The 21,103-nt window shown below is 45.1% G+C and overlaps 1 protein-coding gene across 1 annotated transcript; it reads left to right on the top strand.

Annotated features, from left to right (window-relative positions):
* The first annotated feature begins 6 nt into the window (after positions 1 to 6).
* On the top strand, positions 7 to 20,127 carry EIF4EBP2 (eukaryotic translation initiation factor 4E binding protein 2). Its single transcript, XM_049646185.1, has 3 exons — positions 7 to 271; positions 16,819 to 17,004; positions 17,917 to 20,127. The coding sequence occupies exons 1-3, from the start codon at positions 127 to 129 to the stop codon at positions 17,946 to 17,948; spliced, it is 363 nt and encodes a 120-aa protein (XP_049502142.1). The 5' UTR covers positions 7 to 126; the 3' UTR covers positions 17,949 to 20,127.
* The last annotated feature ends 976 nt before the right edge of the window (positions 20,128 to 21,103 follow it).

Consider the following 21,103-nt stretch of genomic DNA (forward strand, 5'->3'; position numbering starts at 1 on the left):
CCCGCCCTTCCGCTCGCCGGAGCAGCCCGAGCAGCCCCGGCCCCCAGCCGCCGCCGCCGCCGCCGCCGCCGCAGCCGCCTGCCCGCCCGCCCGCCGGACAAAGCCCGAGAGCCCGCGCCCAGAGCCATGTCCTCGTCCTCCGGCAGCGGCCACCAGCCCAGCCAGAGCCGCGCCATCCCCACCCGCACCGTGCCCATCAGCGACGCCGCGCAGCTACCTCATGACTATTGCACCACGCCCGGGGGGACGCTCTTCTCCACCACGCCGGGAGGTGAGCGCCGGCCGCCCAGCCGCGGCCCCGAGCCTGCAGCCGGTTTCTTCCGCCGCTCTCCCGCCGCGGGCCTTTAACTCAGGGCGTGTCCACGCTGGGCCACCTCGGCCACCGCAGCTCTACCGGAGTCCCCCAACCCCCCCTCCCCCCGCCCCAGCTCCGCGGAAGCCCCCGGGAGACTGCTTTCGGGAACCTTAACTTCGCATTATCTCTTGGCTGCAACTCGATTCAGCGCCGCCGACTCTGAGAACGTGGCTCTCCCGTCGCTGGGGGCGGGGGGGGGGGGCGGTGAAAAAAGCCCTTGTTCCCGCTTCGTGGCAGCTTTACGCGCTCGACCCAGTTTTCTCCCCCCTCTCTGCCTCCTCCTGGGCAAACTCGTGTATAGTTGGCCTTGCTCTCACCCTGCATTGCCTCTGCTTCTTGCATATTGTGCATTTGTGCACACCAGGGCTTGGTTTTGGAGCTCTCTCCCGGGCTTTTTTAGAAAGGAAGTTGGGCAGAGTAATTCGCTCCTGGGACCCTGAGATGACTTGTTTTGCTGCTTTTAGAACAGCGGGAGGAGGCTGGAATGTAGTGTTTGGACGCCTCGCCCAGCGTTATCCTGCTTTGACAGCATTGTTTACTTGCTGGACGAGGCCCCACGGAGGGGGGTGGGAGGGGAGTCCCCAGGCTAGGGGGGGAGAATGAGAGAATGCTAAAGAATAACTCAAGTAATAGCCAAGGGGGTAGTGGAGCACTGGCAGCCCTAACGGTAGGGTTTTGGCGGTGACGCTTTTGGGGGTAGACGAAGAGGGCATTGTCAGGAAGGGCATTCGGATCGATGGGATTGCTTGACCCTGGGCAAGGGCAGTGCAGGTAGAGTTTCCTGAGCATTGCTTTTCGAAGTATGACCAGGAACTGTTTACAAGGAAGAACACTGGGGTAGAGGTGAAGCATGTTGAATTGGTCACGGGAAAAGGGAGCTCAAAGGTTGTCTGTACCCTGACTGGGCTGTTCTCCAGAGGGAGGAGGAGACTAGAGAGCGATCTTGTGGGACCTTATTGAAGGGAATGGCGCTTCAGTTTAACTTCGGAACTTTGCCTTCTTTTGGTGATGGCGTGGCCTCTCGAGAGGGTTGAACTTTGCTGCAGCCCCTGCCCTAGGAGATTGCTAGCTTCGTTCCCGTGGGCCGGCTCACCAGCTGTACTACAACCAACCCAGTGCAGTTAGGCCTGGGCGATCCTTGGATTGGTTGCACAATAGCAAGGCCCATAGAGTAGGAAGACCTTCTTGCCAACAACAAGGGATAAAAATCTAGGAAGAGCGCTCTACTGAGGAATCCATCCAGGCCACTGTGGGGGGAGAGGGGGGCATGGAAGACTTTAAAATGACCCAAACAGGAGGAGTTCCTCAATATGTGTGGAGTAAAGAAGTCTTAACTTTGCAGGCCAGTCAGCTGACTTGGCGAGGCCACTTGCCTCATTGGAGAACCCTCTCTCCTGACCCGATGTGTTCAAGGCCAGCCCCTGGGCGTGCTGAGGTCTTGCTTTTTTGATCCTGAAAGATTTTTGCAGACCAGTTTCTGCTCCAGATAGAGTTGTCCTGAACTTGAACTGACAGCTTTTAAGAAATGGGTATTGTTTTCCAAGGTGATAGAGATATATGGCTTCTTGCAGAATTCTTTGTGCTATTTGTCAGTAAATGCCTGTGCCTTCAGCAGTTGAGAACATATGTCATGGTAACAACTGCACTCAGCTATTAGTTATGTGGGAGAGAAACTAAACTTTTAGCTATATATTAATCATTTTTCCCCTGAAGGAAGACTTACAGAGGGGGCACCCTTTGGGCGTATTTCAACCAACCAAGCTACCATGTTTTTAAAAATAAGGGCATAGTCCTTAAGAATTGCTTTAAAGATAGAAGCCTGTCTCATAGTCTGGATTAGTTCCTAAAATGCTTGGAAAGAGTCCGCCAGAAATACTGATTCATTTACCCTTCCTCCCAACTTACACAGCCACTACTGTTTTCTCGAATATCGCTTAGCCTGTCTCCAGATAGTTTCGATACCCACAGTTTTTTTTTTGTCTCATTTAAATACTTGTCATCTTGGCTTATTTATCATATTGAACTTGTATTCGTTGGTAGAGCAGGTTGTAATCTTTGGATGTTTGTTGTTTGTTTTTTGAAGAGAACGCGTCTATAGGGGCAGAGGGAGAGAGAGAGAATCGTAAGCAGGCTTCTTGCCCAGCGAGGAGCCTGACTTGGGGGCTCAATCTGATGCCGTGAGATCATGACCTGAGACGAAATCAAGAGTCGGACACTTAACTGACTCAGCCATCCAGGCGCCCCTTCTTTGGATTTTTAACACAAAGACTTACATAATGTGTTTATAGGATATAGCACTGTTGGGATTGGATTTAATCACCTATTAACTCAGTGCTGTTTAGATGTACAGTACTTACTAATTAAATTTCCCCCCTTTGGAAATTTTCCCATCCTCTGAAGGTTTGTTCATCTCTCTTGTTACATTCCTCTCTCTCCCACCATGTAATTGAACCAGGGTAAGATAGTTGGTTATTTGGTCTCTTCCAGGCACCTGAATTAATGTGGTTAGGTATCTTAAATGAGTTTTGTGGGCTTAGTGCAGTGCTTTGCACAAAAGAGGACCACAGACAAAAGTAGGAAATGCAGTCCTTGCTCTGAATGATCATAAAATTTCAAGGGGGTTGGGGAGTGATAAGATTTTTCGTTCTAGAACAAAAGATGTATAGAATCAAGTGCTAACATGTGAAAACATTGAGAAAAATGATAGTAGGTTTGTATTGGCGATCTCTATTTAGTGGGAAGGAAGGGGATTAGCATGTCCTGTCTCAAACTTCTGGAGACCTTCTGGAGTGTCATACACATGTTGGAGCATTCCAGGATAACAGTTGATGTGCTGAATGCCCTCAAAGATCAGACTGGGCAGGGACATTCACAACACGGTGAACTTACAATTTCTCCTTCTTTGAGAGTCCTTTATTCATTGGGAATCAGAGGATACAGCTTATCCTTGAAAAGGTTTCTCACAATTGCCTTCCTGTGGTTTGGGAAATGAGAGGTGGGTGGAAACACAACTTGCTCTGTGACCTTTGGGTTTCTCAAATTGCTGGAAGAGTAACTTTTCTCATTGTTAAGGAGGACAATTTTTAAGTAAATTCAAGGCCAAAACAAAAATGCCCTTGGATTTTATTTTGTTTTATCTGCCTGTGGAGGAGTGAGAATGATATTTGGTTCTTCCTTTGAGACACTACATCTAGCCCCAATGGAAGGGAAAGTTACCGTAGTTGTCTTCACTTTTATAACACTTTGCTTAGCTGGAAGGGAGCTAATGCTTTCGTAAGTTCTGAAATTTCTCCCTCTGGGAGTGTTGTGCTCTGGGAAATGAGCAGAAACATAGAGAACTCTTTTTAGCCTTTCTTTCTGCCTTTCTTTTCCTGCATAACATCCTCATCAGCTGTGGAAAAGTGCTGTTGCCATAACAAGAGCACCAGAGGGGAACTAACTGATGGTCTAAAATCTTGTTCGCGCTGCTGGGCTTCCTCTCTGCCAGCTGGAGAGTTGCTGTGATTGGTTCATTGAGGCAGAATTACCTGAAGGCCATTGGAAGGTCTGGAAATACAGGAGAAGGTAGGAAGAAGGGAAAATAATCCACTTGGCGTGAGCTATAATAAAATAAGAGTATTGGGTGGGAGTCCTAAGTTTTCATCTGGTTTGTTTCTTGGGAGACAAATGGAGTTGTGTGTAGATTTGGGGAAGGAAGGCCAGTATCTGACTGTCTGTGACCTTGGCTTGGGTTTATTCTAGGCCAAAAACTTCTAAACCAACAACTGTACTTACTTGGCTCTCTAGCTTCATTATTAACCAAAGAACTTCATTCTTACACTTGAGAAGTACATGAAAAACATAATGAAAGGCGTTCAGTCTCTCTGCCTTGTGTTTGAGGAAGATGGCATTTACTCATCTCAGAATAATGCTAATTATTAACATATTTGTCATTCTGTGGGCGATTCAGCTGTAGTCTCGTATTCATCAGCTGCCAAACCATATACTAAGGAAGATGTACTTCAGTTTTTATGTTGTGCATTTCGGCTCCCGCAGGACTGAATTCTGAGCCTGTGGGGGAGGCAGCAGTCTGCATCCTGAAGGCCTATAGCAATGTCTGTCCTAAGCCAGAAGCGGTCTGACCAGGGAGGATAGCTCTTAACAAGTTAATAGGGTAGCATGCACGAAGGCGCTGTGCACAGCTCCTTCAGTTCCGCTGAGGCCTGTTGTGGGCAGTAGGAAGAGGGCCAAGTGACGAATCTGTAAACCGGCACTAGCGGGGTTACTACAAAAGACTTGTAGGACTGGAGTCCTAAAGACAATTTTATAAGAGGGGTCTTGCATGGTTTGGCCACAGCGTTGGCTTGATCACGTGTCTGTGTGTGTGTGTGTGTGTGTGTGTGTGTGTGTGTAGATTTGCGGGTCAGACGTGGTACAGTTAACGTGCAGTAGGCTAGCCCATCTGGTTGGAGAGGAAGACAGCCTGAGCAGGAGAATAGTTTGTTGGTGAGTGGCAGACGTTTTTCTTGGCTTCCAAGTATTTGGATGAAAACACTAACGTTTAAAAGATTTTCGCTACTTCAGTAATTTATAATAAAAGGCAGTTGAGAATTGCGGCCATTCAGCTTACTGAATAGGTAAGGCCTAGACTTCCATTTTCAGATTTGTTCATCATGGAACTTTGTTTTGTGAAGGTCCCTTAGAACCTGAGTTTTAACACCCGACAGCTGTCCATCCCAAGGGTGACTAGTATTTGAAGGGCCCCTTCACCTGTTCTCAGGCTGTAGCTTGAAGCCAAAAGCTCAGACATCTGAGTGTTTACATCTAAGTAAATAATCTTTCATATCTTTAGGATGAATGCCCCGACAAACAGAAGCTCTTCATTTCATCGAGTAGTTTAAGAAAGTAAAAACCTTAGCGAGCAAGGACAGATTGACTGGAAAATACAATTCATTTCTTGTAGATTACATGGGATTCTCTATAGACAAGCTCATGTCATCTGTAAATACTGATTCCTTGTCTATCTGGATGCCTTTTATTTTTTTCTTGCCTAATTGCTCTGGCTAGAACTTTCAGTACAATGTTGAACAGAAGTGGCAAGATAGTGCGGACACCCTTGACTTGTTCTCAGTGTTAGAGAGAAAACATCTAGTCTTTCACCATTAGATAAGAGGTTAGCTGGGGAGTTTCGTAGATACCCTTTATCAGATTGAGGAAGTTCCCTTTTATGCCTAGTCTGTTGACTATTCCTGTCACGAAAGGGGGTTGAATTTTGTCAAAAGCATATTTTTTTTCACCTTTTGAGTTGATTGTGTGATTTTGTTTTTTATTCTGTTGACATGATGTATTATGTCAATTTTTGGATGTTAAACCAGCCTCGTATTCCTGGGATAAATCCCACTTGGTCATGGTATATAGCCCTTTCCGTATGTAGCTAAATTTGTTGTGCTAATATGTGATTGAGGATTTTTGCATATTTGATGTACTTTATTTTGACCCGGATTTTCTGATGGTCAAGGCTAGACAGACTTAAAATCATTTGGCACTTATTTAAGATTAGCTTGTGGTTCGTATACCGTTTTGGACCTGTTACTAGCTAAAAAGATCATCTTTCCAACTCATGTTGCAGCTGAGACTCAAGAACACCAGAGTTGCTTAGCACGCTAGCTTATTTGTGTTGGTCTCCTGAGCCCTGTGTCACTGTGTGTCCTTTCACAAATACTTTTAACTTCTCTGGATATTAGTTGCTTCATGTCGAAAATGACAGGCTTTTGCCAGATGATCTCTAAGGCCTCTTCTAACACGAGGCCTTCAGGATAGGAGCATAGTCATTATCAACTTTCAGCCTTGGGCGTGTGTTCTGTGATGACCATGTCCTAAGTGATTGGGCCGGGAGCCATCCTTTGACAATATCTTGAAAATCTTTGCTCCCACTTATTGAGACTTGGAGTTAAAGGATAGTAGGATTGGCTTTTCACACATCTTAGATGTGTCCCATTAGCCATAATACTTTGGTCATACTAAGTTACAAGATCCTGAGGCTCCAGTTGTGCCTTCTGTTGATGTAAAAAATTGTCCCTCTCTTGATTTTATTATCCCTTTAGGGACTTGTTTGCACACACTGAATGTGGTTTGGCCATCATCAGCATACCTGGAGGATGCTGGCTTGAGCAGCTTTTAGTTTCCTCTGGGTTATCTGGCATAGAGCGTTTTAGGAGTCTGTCTTTTCATCCAGAGCCTCCCTGAAGAACAGAGGTTTAAACAGACATTTTTTTTTATAGAGTGGCAGTGTGCCAAGCCCCAGGACATGCACCATGGCTACCAGTCATGGCTTCCCCCAGTGTCTCGTCTGGTATGCATCTGACCCAGTTCTGGCCAAATGAGATGTAGGGGCAAATCTGCTAAGGGTTTGCTGAGAAAGATTTTCTCTTGGATGTAGAAAAAAATCCCCTGAGGGACACCCTGTTTGAGTCCTTGTCCCTTCCTCCTTGAGACACTGTTGTATGGAGGTGTAGGTCCATCTCAGCCTTTGAAAGATTTTGTCACCAGCTTAGTCAAGCTATGCGATTTGGGCAAGTTACTTGATGTTTCTTGTTCTGAGTTGTCATTTTGCATGAGTGGATGCTTAATTCTAATACAGCAAGCAGCCTTAGTTGAACAGAATTTTATGATGGGGACTCTGTGAAAGTACAGTAACTACTACTCTGTCAGTTAACCGCATTACAATGGGCCTTCTCTAGGTGGTTTAATTTGAAGTTAATACAATTTCTTGGATGTTTATAGCATAATGCCTGGATTAATTACTTAAACTAAGTTACTCGGTCTTGAAAGAGACCCTTAGGCTTGAATGACCTTGTTTATGTACCTAACCATCTTGGCAAGTGTAATTTTGGGTCTCTTTCTTTGGCTTTCTTGTTCCTTGCCCCTTGAAAATCACTAGTTTTTAGATCAAAGGGTAGAAGTGCCCCCCCCCACCGCCTTTCTGTTCTCCGCCAAAGGAACTCTGCCGTTTTACTCTCATATTTTCCTAGTAATGTCAGCATCTAGAAAGTAATGGGTAAGGTATCAGATTTATCCTAGTAACTGGTCATCAAGGGATGAAGAAAATTTATAAATATCTAATGTTAACCTAGATCGAAACGTTCCTGTTTGTTCTGAAGTACAAACATGAAGAACGAAGTATTATATGCATAGTTAAAAAATAAAACAGAAAAATAAAAATTAAAACAGAAGCACCTAAAATCCAAAGTAAAATGCCAGTAGACAACTACTTTCAACAGTTTCTGTGTATAGTGCTTCTGTTGGTTATCACTGTTGCCATACATATGTGTGCCAGTTTCTTGGTTAACCTTCAATAATACCTCTGACTCCCTGTTACGAAAGACGAACATTTTCATTACTTTCTACCTCTCATTTCCCCTCCTCTCCATCTACCAACTTTTGTAAATTGTATTATTGGTTCTGGTTCCTCTGGTAGCTGCCTTTATTTAAAGTGCAAAACAATGGAGTCCAAACCTCCGTGTCTCGATCTGTCAATTTAGCTCTCCACTATATGAAATTATACCATCCGTCCTGCCTCTCCTTCCCCTGATAGGTCAACTTTTCCATAATTTTTGCAATATCAGGGCCTGTAACATTTGTATACTCTCCTGTGTTTATTTTGCTTCGCTTTTATTATAGTTTGATTATAATCATTAAAAGCTGTGTATACCATATATGATATTTTGGTTCTTAAGTTTTCCATATAAAACCGAGGGGTGTGATTATTTTCATAGAAAAGGAAACGGAGAAAACTCACCAGAAGGAAAAACGTCCATGGTCAAGGTGAAATAGATACTTTTTTTTTTTTTTTTTTTTTTAACACTCCCATCAGTTGATCAGAATCATGCCCCGTTTTAAAATGGTGTATTCAAGGGGCATCTGGGTGGCTCCATCGGTTAGGCATCTAACTGGATTTTGGGCTCGGGTCGTGATCTTGCAGTTATGAGTTTGAGCCCTGCATCAGGCTCTGTGTTACAGTGTAGAGCCTGCTTGGAATTCTCTCTCTGCTCCTCCTTGCTCGTGCTCCCTGTCTTTCTCTCTCTTAAAAATAAACATTAAAAAAATGTTATATTCAAGGTCTGAATTTCTTGTGTGGTCTTTTGTTTTCCTTCTTCAGGAATTCAGGATTAACTCATTTCTAGTCACTTGTGGCCTGACTGGTTGACATTAAATTGGCCTGACATAAATGTGGCAGGTAGTTTGGGTGAAATGTGAATTACCAGGAATTTCTTGCTTCAGAAAACTGTATGCCTCTGCATGGGACACGTATGAGAGACCTTGAGTAGTTTAGGTTTTTTAGTTTGTTTCTTGGAAAAAATACAATCTCGTGGTAAACACAACATGTGACAAAGGAAACAAAGGTTTTTTTTTTTTCTTGCCATTTTATTCATAATTGAGTCTTAATGTTTTTCTTTGAATAGTTTTGGTTTTTTGAATGATCAGGTGCTTTTAAATCACACCATAGATCCTTAGCTACCCACTGACAGCCTGATTCCTCATTTTTGCTCTATATCTGCTACAATTAAACTAGCCGCGATCTAAAATTCAAGCACTTAAAATTCTTTGCTTCTGTACTTCTATTTTCCCTGGTCATATTTGAGAATATTAATGGCATCACTTAAGACTCCAGTTCTTCAGGGTGTCGTCTCTTCTGAATTAATTCGCTTTGTTTGCATTCAAAATCAAATGTATTTTAGGAATCCACTAAACAACTAGATCCACTTAGAACTCATTGAGTTTAACAAGGTTACAGGCTATAAGATTGGTATACAGAAACCAGTGTATTTCCGTACCCTTTTGATGGACAATACAAAAATGAAAACAATTCCGTTTCTAACAACATAAAAATAAAATGTGTAGGATTTTAATTTAATGAAAAGACCACAACACTGACACTGTGGAAACTACAAAACATTCTTGAAAGAAATTAAAGAAGCCCTAAATAGATGGAAGGCCGTTTTACCTTCATGGGTCAGAAGACAACATTGTTAAGATGACTGTGCTTCCCAAATTGATCTACACATTCAGCACAATCCCATCACAATCCCAGCTGGCTTCTTCGCATAAGTTGACAAGCTGACCCAAAAGTTAATATTTAAGAGACCTAAAATAGCCCAATTTCAAAAAAAGAAAAAGTTGGAAGACTCACATTTTGAAATTACTACAGATCAAGACAGTGTGACACTGCCATAGGGATAAACATAGATCAGTGGAATAGAATTGGGAGTCCAGAAATGAACTGTCACAATTAATGACCAATTGGTCTTTGACAAGGATGCCAAAACAATTAAACGGGGGAAAAATCGTCTTTTCAACAAATGTTACTGGGTACAACTGGATATCCACACACAAAAACTTGATCCCACAGCTGAAAGACCTAAATGTATTAAGAGCTAAAACTATAAAACGTTTAGAAAAAAACATAGGCACAAATCATCATGACCTTGATTAGCAAATAGTTTCTTCGGCGTGGCACCAAAAACACAACAGAAGAAAAGGGTATAAATCAGATTTGCATCAAAGTTAAAAACTTTTGTGCTTCAAAGAATATCAAGGAAGTGAAAAGGCAATGCACGGAATAGGAGAAAATATTTGCAAATCATAGATCGATATGGGACTTGTATTCATGGATATAAAAAACTCTTAATAGTAAACAGACAACCCACTAAAAAATGGGCAAAGGATCTGAGTAGACATTGTACATCAGAATGGCCGAGAGGCATACGAAAAGGTGCTCAACACCATTATCCATCAGGGAAATGTAAATAAAATCAAACCACAGTGAAATTTAAGAAAGAAAACAAATGAGCAAAGGCAGGGATGGGGCTGGGGTGGGGAGGCAAATCAAGAAACAGACTCTTAACTATGGAGAACTGATGGCTGCCGCAGAGAAGGTTGGTGGGGGGATGGGTGAAATAGGTGATGGAGATCGAGGACACTTGGGATGAGCACAGGATGATGTATGGAAGTATTGGCTCACTGCATTGTATGCCTGAAGCTAATTTTACACTGCATCTTAATTGGAATTTAAATAAAAACTTAAAAAAAAACCACAATGAGATACCACTTCATACCCAAAAGATAGCTATAATAAAAAAGATAGCAAGCGTTGCCTGCAGTGTGTACACATTGGAACCCTCGCTCACTGCTGGTGGGAATGTAAAAATGGTAGAGCCACTTTGGAACAGTCTGATGGTTCCTAAAAGATTAAACAGTTAACCACATGATCCAGCAATTCTACTCTTAGGTATATACCTGAGACAAATTAAAACACGTCCACACGAAGACATGTAGGTGTATGCTTATGGCAGCATTATTCAAAGTCGAAGCAACCCAGTTGCCCAGCAACTGATTCCTGGACAAAATGTGATATATACATGTAAGGGAGTATTGTTCGGCTATAGAAAGAAGTGAAGTGTTGATAAATGCTAAACAAGGACGGACCTTGAAAACATACGCAACTAAAAGAAGCAGTCACAGAAGATCACACACTGTCTAATTCCATTTATACGAAAAGTCCGGAATGGGCAAATCTGGAGAGACAGAAAACAGCGGTTGCCTAGGGCTGTAGAGGTCAGAGGACAATGGGGAAGGATTACTACATGTGTCTACGGGTTATCTTGCTGGGATGATTGCAGTCTTCTAAAATTGTGGTGATGGTTGCACAATTCTGTGAATACACTAAAAACTTATATACTTGAAATGCATTGTATGTGAATTATAGCTCAGTAAAGCTGCAAAAAAATGTATTTTCTCATCTCTGCAAGGTCTTAGAAGTTCTTCAAAGTTTATCTTAGAATCTCTACTACTTATTTCCTCGTTGGTCCAATTACAGTTCTTTAAAGCATGGGTTATTGCCAGTATATAATTTAGAAATATAAAGCTTGCTTTTATCCTGTGCTTTTTTTTTTTTACCATCTCCTCCCCAGAGTTTCCAAGCTTGGCGTACTACAGAAATAAGAATAATCTTGTTCCAACTTGCAAGTTGACTGTTAGTCGAAGAACATCTCACAGTGAAATCTCACTCTTTGGAAACCTAGCTGTGAACAAAAGTGGAGGTGACACAGCAAATGTGTAAAGTCCATCCACTAAAGCTCCGTCCCTTTCATTGGAAAGCCATCGGGCCCCCCTCAGCCTGTTTGCTTTTATTTTACATAGCCTTCTAGTAAGCATATCGCTGATTTCAAAGGCCCTACAAGGTTAGAAGCATCGAGTTAGGATGGGTATAGAGGGTGTGCCCCCTTTTCCAAGTTCATATGTTGACGTCCTAACCTCCAGGTGATGATATTTGCAGATGGGGCCAAGGGAAGTAATTAGGTTTAGATAAGGTCGCGAGGCCCTCGTGATGGGATCAGTGCCCATGTAAGAAGAGGCCCCAGGGAGCTTGCTCCCCCACCCTGCCCCATCTGAGGGCACAATGAAAATGTGGTTGTCCACACACCCAGGGGAGAGCTCTCAGCAGAAACAGACCTTGGCTGGCATGTTGATCTTGGACTTCTCAAGAAGTGCGAAAATGACTCTCTGTTTAAGCCGCCCAGTCTGTGGTATTTTGTTGTGCAGCCTGAGCTGACTGAGATTTGGAGGGAAAAAGGCAGTTCAGAGGCCTAACAGTGAGGGAGGGACTACAGATGAGGGAAGGGGCGCTGGTGTGGCTGTGCAGTGGAAGGCAGATAAGGCGCATGAGCCCAGAGACTTCGTGGGCCACAGCGCAGTTTATGAAGTGATCTTCACGCCCACGACCCCACTTCACCAAGAAAGGCTTGGATTGATTTCTGTTTAAGGTGGTAAAAAGTTTTAAATCTGTACACAGAAAATTGCCATCTAAAATAATTCACATTATTCACTTGTTGAAAGTTGAGCTAAGTGTTCTGCCATCCAGAATGACTCCTCATCATTTCCAGATGCCTTTTTAAGGTGTTACTATAGTTCTTATTTTTTTCAAAGCAAAGAGGGTTGAAGGTAAATTTTTGCTGTCCTTGTCCTGAATTTATATTTGAGATGGGACGTAAGACATGTGTCTTCGTTAAACCAGGAACCAGGGATTTCCAACTTTTCCGGGTATTCTTCCAAGGTTGGAGAGAGGCGTATGCAAAGCTGCTCTGCTGGGTTTGGGTTTGTGGTGGGATTCCTGCCGCGCTTGGGCTGCGGGCCTTTGTGTCTCAGTCATCCTGTGAGTAAAAATAGGAGGTTGATTCTAGCCCCCTCTAGGACTCGGAGACTTCCTTTTTGAAGTTTGCAGCCTTTGCTGATCTCGTGGAGCCTTAAAAATGAAAGAACCGGGGCGCCTAGGTGGCTCAGTCGGTTGAGCGTCCGACTTCAGCTCAGGTCACGATCTCGCGGTCCGTGAGTTCGAGCCCCGCGTCGGGCTCTGGGCTGATGGCTCAGAGCCTGGAGCCTGTTTCCGATTCTGTCTCTCCCTCTCTCTCTGCCCCTCCCCCGTTCATGCTCTGTCTCTCTCTGTCCCAAAAATAAATAAACGTTAAAAAAAAAAAAAAAAAATGAAAGAACCAGGGGCGCCTGGGTGGCTCGGTCAGTTAAGCCTCTTGAGTCTTGATTTTTGGCTCAGGTCATGATCTCATGGTTTGTAAGTTTGAGCCCCCGAGTCAGGCTCTGCACGGACAGTGTGGAGCCTGCTTGGGATTCTCTCTTTCCCTCTGTCTCTGCCTCTCCGCTGCTTGCTCGCTGTCAAAGATAAGTGAGTAAACTAAAAACAAAAAAAGCACTTAGGGTAATTAGAGCTGTTGACCTGGGTTGTGCCTTGCCGTCCTTCAGAGGTTATCCTCTCCAGCACCTCCTTTATTACAGTAGTCTGCAAGTCCCTATTTACTATTTTGAAATAGACTTCTTAGACTATGGGACCTTCAAAACTGTTTATTTCTGTTATGTACACAAAACCGGATTAACTAATTTATCAAATAACGTAAGTACTCAGGCCTTGGCAAACTAGAAGACCAAAAAGAAAACCCAGAAGCCACCTCTGCCCATCTCTGTCACACTCCTGAGGGGGCAGTAACCCCCCCCCCCCCCCCCCGGCATCCCACTCTTCCCTCTGGAAAAGCCGTGCTTAGGGCAGGCGGGGTGGGGTCTGCTGTGTAAACTCGCACCATCTACTGTCGCCCTGTTGTCTATAGGGAAGCGGCAGTTACCTTCCCACTGCTTTCGCTTCGGACGGTGTGGCCCCCACTCTGGGCGGCCCAGAGACTGGGGCCGAGCGGCAAGAGGGCTGCCCTGGGAGTCTGGAGACCATGGGCTCAGTTCCAGTTTTGCCTCTGGTTTGCTGTGAACTCCATTAAGTCACTCTCTGGGTCTCGGCTTCACCTGTCGGGGTGACCTCGATAGGCCCTTTCATCATTCTCCTCCTAATTCCTCGTACTTCTTTAGTATTTCATCTATTCTCGGATCACTGTTACTAGGCTCTTGGTAGAAGGTTGAAGATGGGTTCTTTTTTTTTTTTTTTTTAAGGATTATTTATTTATTTTTATTTTTGAGAGAGAGTGAGAGCACCAGTGACGGCGGAGCAGAGAGAGAGGGAGACACGGAATCCAAAGCAGGCTCCAGGCTCTGCGCTGGCAGCACAGAGCCCAACGTGGGGGCTCGAACCCACAAACTGTGAGATCTTGACCTGAACTGAAGTCAGATGCTAACCGACTGAGCCACCCAGGTGTCCCTAGGATTTTATTTTAAAAGTAATCTCTACACCTAATAGAGGGCTTGAACTCACAACCCCAAGACCAAGAGTTTCATCCTCCACTGACTGAGCCAGCCAGGTGCCCCTGAAGCCGTGTTCTTCACTTTAGTGAACAGAAGAATGGCCTGGGGAACTTAAAAATACAGATTTCCAGGGGCACCTGGGTGGCTCAGTCGGTTAAGCGTCCGACTTTGGCTCTGGTCATGATCCAGCAATTTGTGAGTTTGAGCCCGGCATCAGACTCTGTGCTGACAGCTCAGAGCCAGGAGCCTGCTTGGAATTCTGGGTCTCCTTCTCTCTCTGCCCCTCTCCCGCTCACGCTGTCTCTCTCTCAAAAATAAATAAACATTTAAAAAATTTTTTAAAATACAGATTTCCAGATTCTAATCCCTAAGAATTCCGATTCAGATAGAATCTTTTTTAACAATCTTGCCAGAAGATTCCGATGCAGTTACTTGCAAAAAAGACTGTTCTAATAGGTTCCAAATATGGCACGGCATTTTTCTGAGTACTTTATCAGGTAGAGGCTGGGAGCTAGATACTTTATTTTCGCCTCTTATAAGCTGTAGATATGATTATTTGTGCAGTGTAGTTTTAACGGAACTAGGTAGTAAAAACAAAATTGATACCCTTTGGAGTTGGTTTGAAAGCCTTAAAGGTTTTGTTTTAAGATGCCTACATGTGCTGATGGGTGCCCATCAGAGAACATTTCCATCCTGAGACACCTAGTCATTCTTTCCTGTGACAGGTGTTATAGTATTATGGAGAGGAGAATATGTTTATTAGCACTTGATTCTGGTTGTAAAAGGAAGGATAGGGGGGCAAATTGCAGGTAGAGTCTCTCCTGGCCACTTTCTCACCTCGAAGCCATTTAGTGTGACTCTTATTTTCCATCCAGTTGAAAAGAAATGACTTCCTGGCATTTGCATGAAAGTGTTGTCGTGGTACTACCACAGATTTGAATCCCAGGAAAACCACTGAGTTTGCAATTCCTTTTCCAGCCCTTTAGCGTAATGTTGGTATCATTTCTTTAGATTAAATGTTCGTCTCCTTCCTTCTTTGGAAACACTGTCCAGAGTTTCCGTTCCTCTTGCAATAAATGCCTTGCTTTTTCCTACCTGCTTCCTCACATTTCAGGTAGATGTGTTAGCTGTTTTATTTGTTCTTCTGTTTCCTGGGACGTAGCTGTCACGTGTTGTTTGAGGAAATCTGCCTGAATCAGACTCTCATTATTATGACGGGAGTATTTTCACTTGAGAATTTAAAAGCATTGAGCAGCAGGTAGTGTTTACATTCTACCTCTTTAAATGGATGACTTGGTACACAATCTCATTTTCATATAATGTTGCTTTTAATGTAGATGCCCGAACCGTTTTCTTCTCTGGATTTAAGCCTGGTGTGAGCAAGATGCCTTCACTTCCCTTTGTTCCGTAGGCAGGGGTGGCGGGTGCGCGTGGCTGCCATCCCCCCCTTCTCCCCTCCCGCCTTCAGCAGACATCGCTAAATGGTGGCCAAGTTCTTTATCACTGAGCCAGCTGTACTCAGAGTCAGCAGCAGAGCCCCAGGCATCCACTACCTTAAGCCAACATCAGGCTCCTCTAAGTTGTTGTTTACTTTTATTTTATTTTATTATTATTTCTTAATGTTTATTTATTTTTGAGAGAGAGAGAGAGAGAGTGAGAGAGACCACCAGCGGGGAAGGGGCAGAGAGAGGGAGACATAGAATCGGCAGCAGGCTCCAGGCTCTGAGCTGTCAGCACAGAGCCTGACGTGGGGCTCCGACTCACGAACCGTAAGATCATGACCTGAACTGAAGTCGGACACTCAACCAGCTGAGCCACCCAGGTGCCCCTGTTGCTTAGCTTTAGATCTTATTTCTGGCCATTAGTACCTTGGGAAGACCATGACAGAAGAAACAGCAGCAGCAGGTTTTCTTAACTGTTCATCAGGTCAAATGCACTCCTCGGAACTGTTGTGAAACACTCTGGTGGCACTTGGTACGCAGATTGTTTTGTAAGGTAGAGACGGGCTGCCCCTTCTAGCTTCTACCATAGCTCAGTCTGGGAAGAATGTTGGCCTCAGTGCCTTTAGAAAGCCTTTAACTTACAGGCAGCTATCTATCTGTTGGTGATTTTTTTTTTCACATACTTATTTATTACTTCATTTGAAACTTTCTAGGGGGCGCCTGTGTGGCTCAGTTGGTTAAGTGTCTGACTCTTGATTTCGGCTCAGGTCACGATCTCACAGTTCGTGTGTTCGAGCCCTGCGTCGGGCTCTGTGCTGACAGCAGGGAGCCTGCTTGGGATTCTGTCTCCTTCTCACTCTGCCCCTCCCCAGCTGTCTCTCTGTATCTTTCTCAAAATAAATAAAAGTAAGCTAAAAAAAAACTCTTCGTGGCAGGACCTAGGTCAGACAGAAATAAGACTTAGCCCTGGCTTAAGGAAGTCCCAGTCTTTACAGAGGCAAATCGATAAACTGGACATTTATGATAGGTGATATGTATTGAGTAGGTTGGGGGCAGAATGTTTTTTTTCAAGGTTTTTTTTTTGTAAAGGTAGCAATGTTGGGGCTGAGCCTTGAAAGATGAGTGGCAAAGGAGCCTGGGCCCAGGCAGGGAGGGGAGAACTTAGCCTGTTTGCTTGAACTGTGAACCCTCAAGGCCTAGGTTTGGATGGAATTTAAAATAAATTCCTGGGGAATATTATCTGTTGAGAACCCCTTAATTCGTTTCAGACTCTTCAACCTTGTTTTCCAGGAACACGAATCATTTATGATCGAAAGTTTCTGTTGGATCGTCGCAATTCTCCCATGGCTCAGACCCCGCCCTGCCATCTGCCCAATATCCCAGGGGTCACCAGCCCTGGCACCTTAATCGAAGACTCCAAAGTAGAAGTAAACAATTTGAACAACTTGAACAATCATGACAGGAAGCAGGCAGTTGGTAAGAGAGTGCTGGTTTTGGGGGACCAAGAGGGTACGCTTGGGAACTCAAATGTCATTCGGCTGTGGGTTGAACAGTTGTCGAGGCCTCAGTTACAATTGACATTCATTCATGTGTGTCTCAGGTTCTCCGCTCCCATCAGCAAGGCTCATTGAAATGTTCTGGAAATCCTGTGTTCTAAATCATAAGCAAATCTAACCCGAGGGCGGCGGGAAATCCAAAACCAGGGAATAGTAAATCCTTAAGATGAGTCATGAAACCAGGTCTCAAGTACTTCCTAGCCTGGGCTGTATTGGACTGGGAGTAACACACAGAAAACAGAATTGAATAGGTTCCTTTTCTATTGCCTCCCAGAAATAGACCCGTTGCTTACAAGAAGAATGTCCTTTTTGTGGTGCCAGGGGAAACAATATGGTTTGTTTCCCCCATTTTCTAGGACTGCCACTTGCAGACGGAGGCAGATTTTCACTTGCATTTTTTTTCCCCAGATGCTCCTCCTTGTGGGTGGTTCGACTGCCAGTCTTTTTTTGTTGTTTTTTCAGTTTTAAGTATTTTGAGAGAGACCACGGAAGAGAGCAGGCGCGTGGTGGAGGGGCAGAGAAAGAGGGAGAGAGAGAATCCAAGCGAGCTCCGTGCTGTCAGCCATCAGCCTGACTCAGGGCTCGATCCCACGAACCGTGAGATCATGACCTAAGGGGAAACCAGGAGTCGGATGCTTAACCGCTACCCAGGGGCCCCGACTGCCACTTTTCCCCCTCCCAGATTAAAATGCCCAGCCAAAGCAAACAAATAATTGTTTTAAGGCAGCAGAGAATGGGAGCGTTTGGATTATTTTTTGACCCACGTGCAGAGAAAAGACAGAGCTGCCTGGCTTTTCCTTTTTGTGCTAAACTTTGTCTTGATTCTAACTAGGGGATGACGCTCAGTTTGAGATGGACATCTGAGTGCCCTGCAGGATCGGAAGAAAAGCGGCAGCACCGAGGCTGTGTCACCGGATGGGGCCCAGAGGACCAACAACCAGCAGACAGGAGGGGCGGTGTCGGCAAGCGTCACAGCCCCCACGTCCCCCTCTTCCTTCCTCTGGGTGCCAAATGATGCAAAGATGAGCTTCATCTGACTATTTCCTCTCCGTTTCCCGTCCCCCTTCCCAGGTAGTCAAGTTTGCTCCAAGGTCCTTGGCATATTTCCCTAGACCTAAGCAGCCCACAGAGGAAAGCAGTTCAACTCTGGCTTCCGTGGTCATTTTACTGTTGAGAAAACCTCTCCTCCCTCCCCCAGCCCCCTCTTTCTTCTTTTAATCCCAAATCAAGTATCAGCCTACCAACAATTGCCTGCCTGGGAAGACTGGGGAAGTGATAGGTTTGCTGGGCTCAGCATTATGCATGTTCTAACCCTCTATCTGCCCTCCGTGTCTCCCATCTGTGGTTCAGAGCTGCAAGAATCTGGGTTTTCGGTCTTCACAGCCACCAGAGGGAAATAATAAACGAGAAGGGCGCGCTCTCCCTTTTACCTTGAGGTGTTCGTCCTTAGGGGCAGAGCACAGCCTGTGCGTTCTGGTAGCATCCCTGTGTGGTGCCGTTTGGAGGCCCGCTTCCCCACCTTCCTCTGGCAGGAGTGTCTTGTGTCTTTGAGAGTTGAGTTCAGCTTCCCAGGCCTTCGCTTAGCACATTGGTGCAGAAAGGTTTGAGCTCTACCTGAGAAGGGCGTCCTCGGTGAGCAGCGGGGCTTTCCTCCTGTCCTGCCTCCCTGCTGGCTTTCCCCTTGCCCACGGTCCTCTTGTCTCTGAGCCGCCCGAGTGGTTCTGTCGCTCCTGGAACAGGCCTGTCCAAGTGACACGGGCGCTCTGGGGAAGGCCTGGTCATGGTGTTCCACTGGATTACACCGAAGAATGACCTTGGGAGCGTGGAGAACCCCGGGGGTGCTTGGTCTCAGTTGTCCTTGCTTTTCAGTCCACTGAGCGTTGTGATGTTTGCTGTCTCTGATTGCAGTTTCTTATGTTTTGAGTTTAAAAGGTAACTTTCAGAATGCTCTTAGAAAAGAACGAAACTGTTTTTCTCTGTGGACCTGCTTAGGCTGCTGGGATAGATGAGCATGGGCTTAAAAGTGTGTCCCCACCCCCACCCCCTCCCCGGTTCTCTTGCCTTCCCCATCGTACTCGGAACCGTCCCTCTCTTTCCCCGCTTCCTGCCCTCCCTCCCACCTTGTTCTCTGCCAGGCCATTTTTCAGATATACATCAAAGATACCTCAAGTGTTGGTATCTGATAAGATCTCACTCCTCTTATCTGAGGAGGGGTCTTTTATTTTTAAGATGACTACAGACCTATTTTTAGATATGTTTTCAATACAGTTTTGAACAGCAACTTTTTAATTACACATCTTCCAGTGTTAGGAAGGTGAGAGATATCCACAGGCGAGTCTGCTGTTCCGTGTCACCCTCCTCTGTCTACCCCAGTTCCTGACGAGCTCTTTGCTTCTCCCTCTAGTTTTGGGTGTGCATGTTTGCAGTTTGTAGTGGGTGGTTTGTAAAACTGGACCATTCTCCTTGCCGTGGGTTGTTAATGAAAGCCTCATTCTTTTCCCTCACCCTTTGCTTTTTCATTCCCTGTCCTCCCTGTCCCGCTCTCCTCACTATTGACTGGCATGGTGATCCCGGGAGAGTGACCCCCTCGTAGAAAGACTAACGCCTCCGTCCCCTCAAAGAACCACCAGGAAAGTAGCCACTGGTGTCCTGGGAACTTCTGGTTACGTGTGGTATCCTGAGCCCTCTGAAGAGATCACATCCCAGAGTGAGAATAACAGGCCAATTGCCTAAGAAAGAAAGCTGTTTGTTTTCCTTTCGAACTATGAAAAGACCCTGTTAACAAACACATTTTAGACAGAAGAGAGGAAGGATGTCTGAGGAACTTTGTTCTGGTTTTTTACTACAAAATGTGAATAGTTCAAAGAGTGAACCTTTTGCGATGGTTGATGTCTCTCAGGAATAAGCTGGATCTCCAAAATTGGGGGGGATGCTTCTCAGTCTCAAAAATTGATGATCAGAAAAGTATTTTTTGTTTGTTTGTTTGTTTGTTTGTTTAATGTATCCCTGTTCTGATTTTAATTAAACTCCAAATTTCACTTTACCTACTCTTGGAAAAACTTCAGTTGCACTGCAGTTTGCATGGGAAGTTTGCTCAGGACCCCTTTGTCCCCTAGGAGCATGATTCCTTGGGAATGAGGCTTCCCATTCTTCATAGCTGACTTTGGCATCCGTGGAACCTGGCTCCAGCTCCCGCTAGGCTGGTTGGACCACGAGCAGAAGAGCGCCCCCTTCTTGATCTTTATTGCTGCACATAAAAACCGGGCCTCCTTGCTGAGCAGCGGGGAGTGCCTTGACAACATGCCAGCTTGGGTAATATCAAGGTGCCATTTTCCCCTTTTTGGCCATTCTGGGGAATCTCTGCGCATAGCTCCCTAATCGAAGGCCATTTTCCTAGCAGCTGTATAATAGAGCAGCGGCCCAGTCCTTTAGTCCCTCTCTGCAAGGAGTTCCTTACTGCTTGGTGCAATTCTCTCCTGGAGGCCACTACTAGGAGAGATACCTTAACCTCCGTGAGTCTGCATTTTAAAGATAATTTCACAAGGCAACAGAGTAACTTGTAACAGATGGCGCCTTTGTGCCATGCCTCATAGAATGATTTTCAGGGCAAGCCAGGTCCAGAAGAATGAATAATCTGTCCCTCGGGGAGGGAGTCCCCTGAGGGTACCATTTGAATGAGATGGTTCTTAAAATCTTGGTGATCATTTGTTGCCCTTATGAGGAAACCGTGTTTCTGTGCTTTGGGGACAGTCCATCTTAATGAGAAATGACCTTGTTCCTCCAGATTCCAGCAGGAGACGCCCATTGTCTTGGTCTGGCTTCCTTCTGGTACGGTTTGCCGAGATCCCCACTCGCTCACATTCTCAAGAGCACATTGTAGAGCAGTGGCCTTCGTGTTTGTCCTTCCACCTGTCTTCATTCTCTGTTGCCGTATAACAGATTATTCCCAAACTGTGAGTCTTAAGAGAGCAAACATTACCTGTCAGCTTCTGGAGTTAGGAATTGGGAAGCGGCTGAGC

Source organism: Panthera uncia, chromosome D2 (genome assembly GCF_023721935.1).
Source record: "Panthera uncia isolate 11264 chromosome D2, Puncia_PCG_1.0, whole genome shotgun sequence".
NCBI classification, from domain to species: domain Eukaryota; kingdom Metazoa; phylum Chordata; class Mammalia; order Carnivora; family Felidae; genus Panthera; species Panthera uncia.

Excerpts from the sequence above, each read along its gene's own strand:
- EIF4EBP2 (XM_049646185.1), top strand. The coding sequence starts at position 127 with ATGTCCTCGTCCTCCGGCAGCGGCCACCAGCCCAGCCAGAGCCGCGCC. Across the intron at positions 272-16,818 it reads CTTCTCCACCACGCCGGGAG|GAACACGAATCATTTATGAT; the intron begins GTGAGCGCCGGC and ends CTTGTTTTCCAG. Across the intron at positions 17,005-17,916 it reads TGACAGGAAGCAGGCAGTTG|GGGATGACGCTCAGTTTGAG; the intron begins GTAAGAGAGTGC and ends GATTCTAACTAG.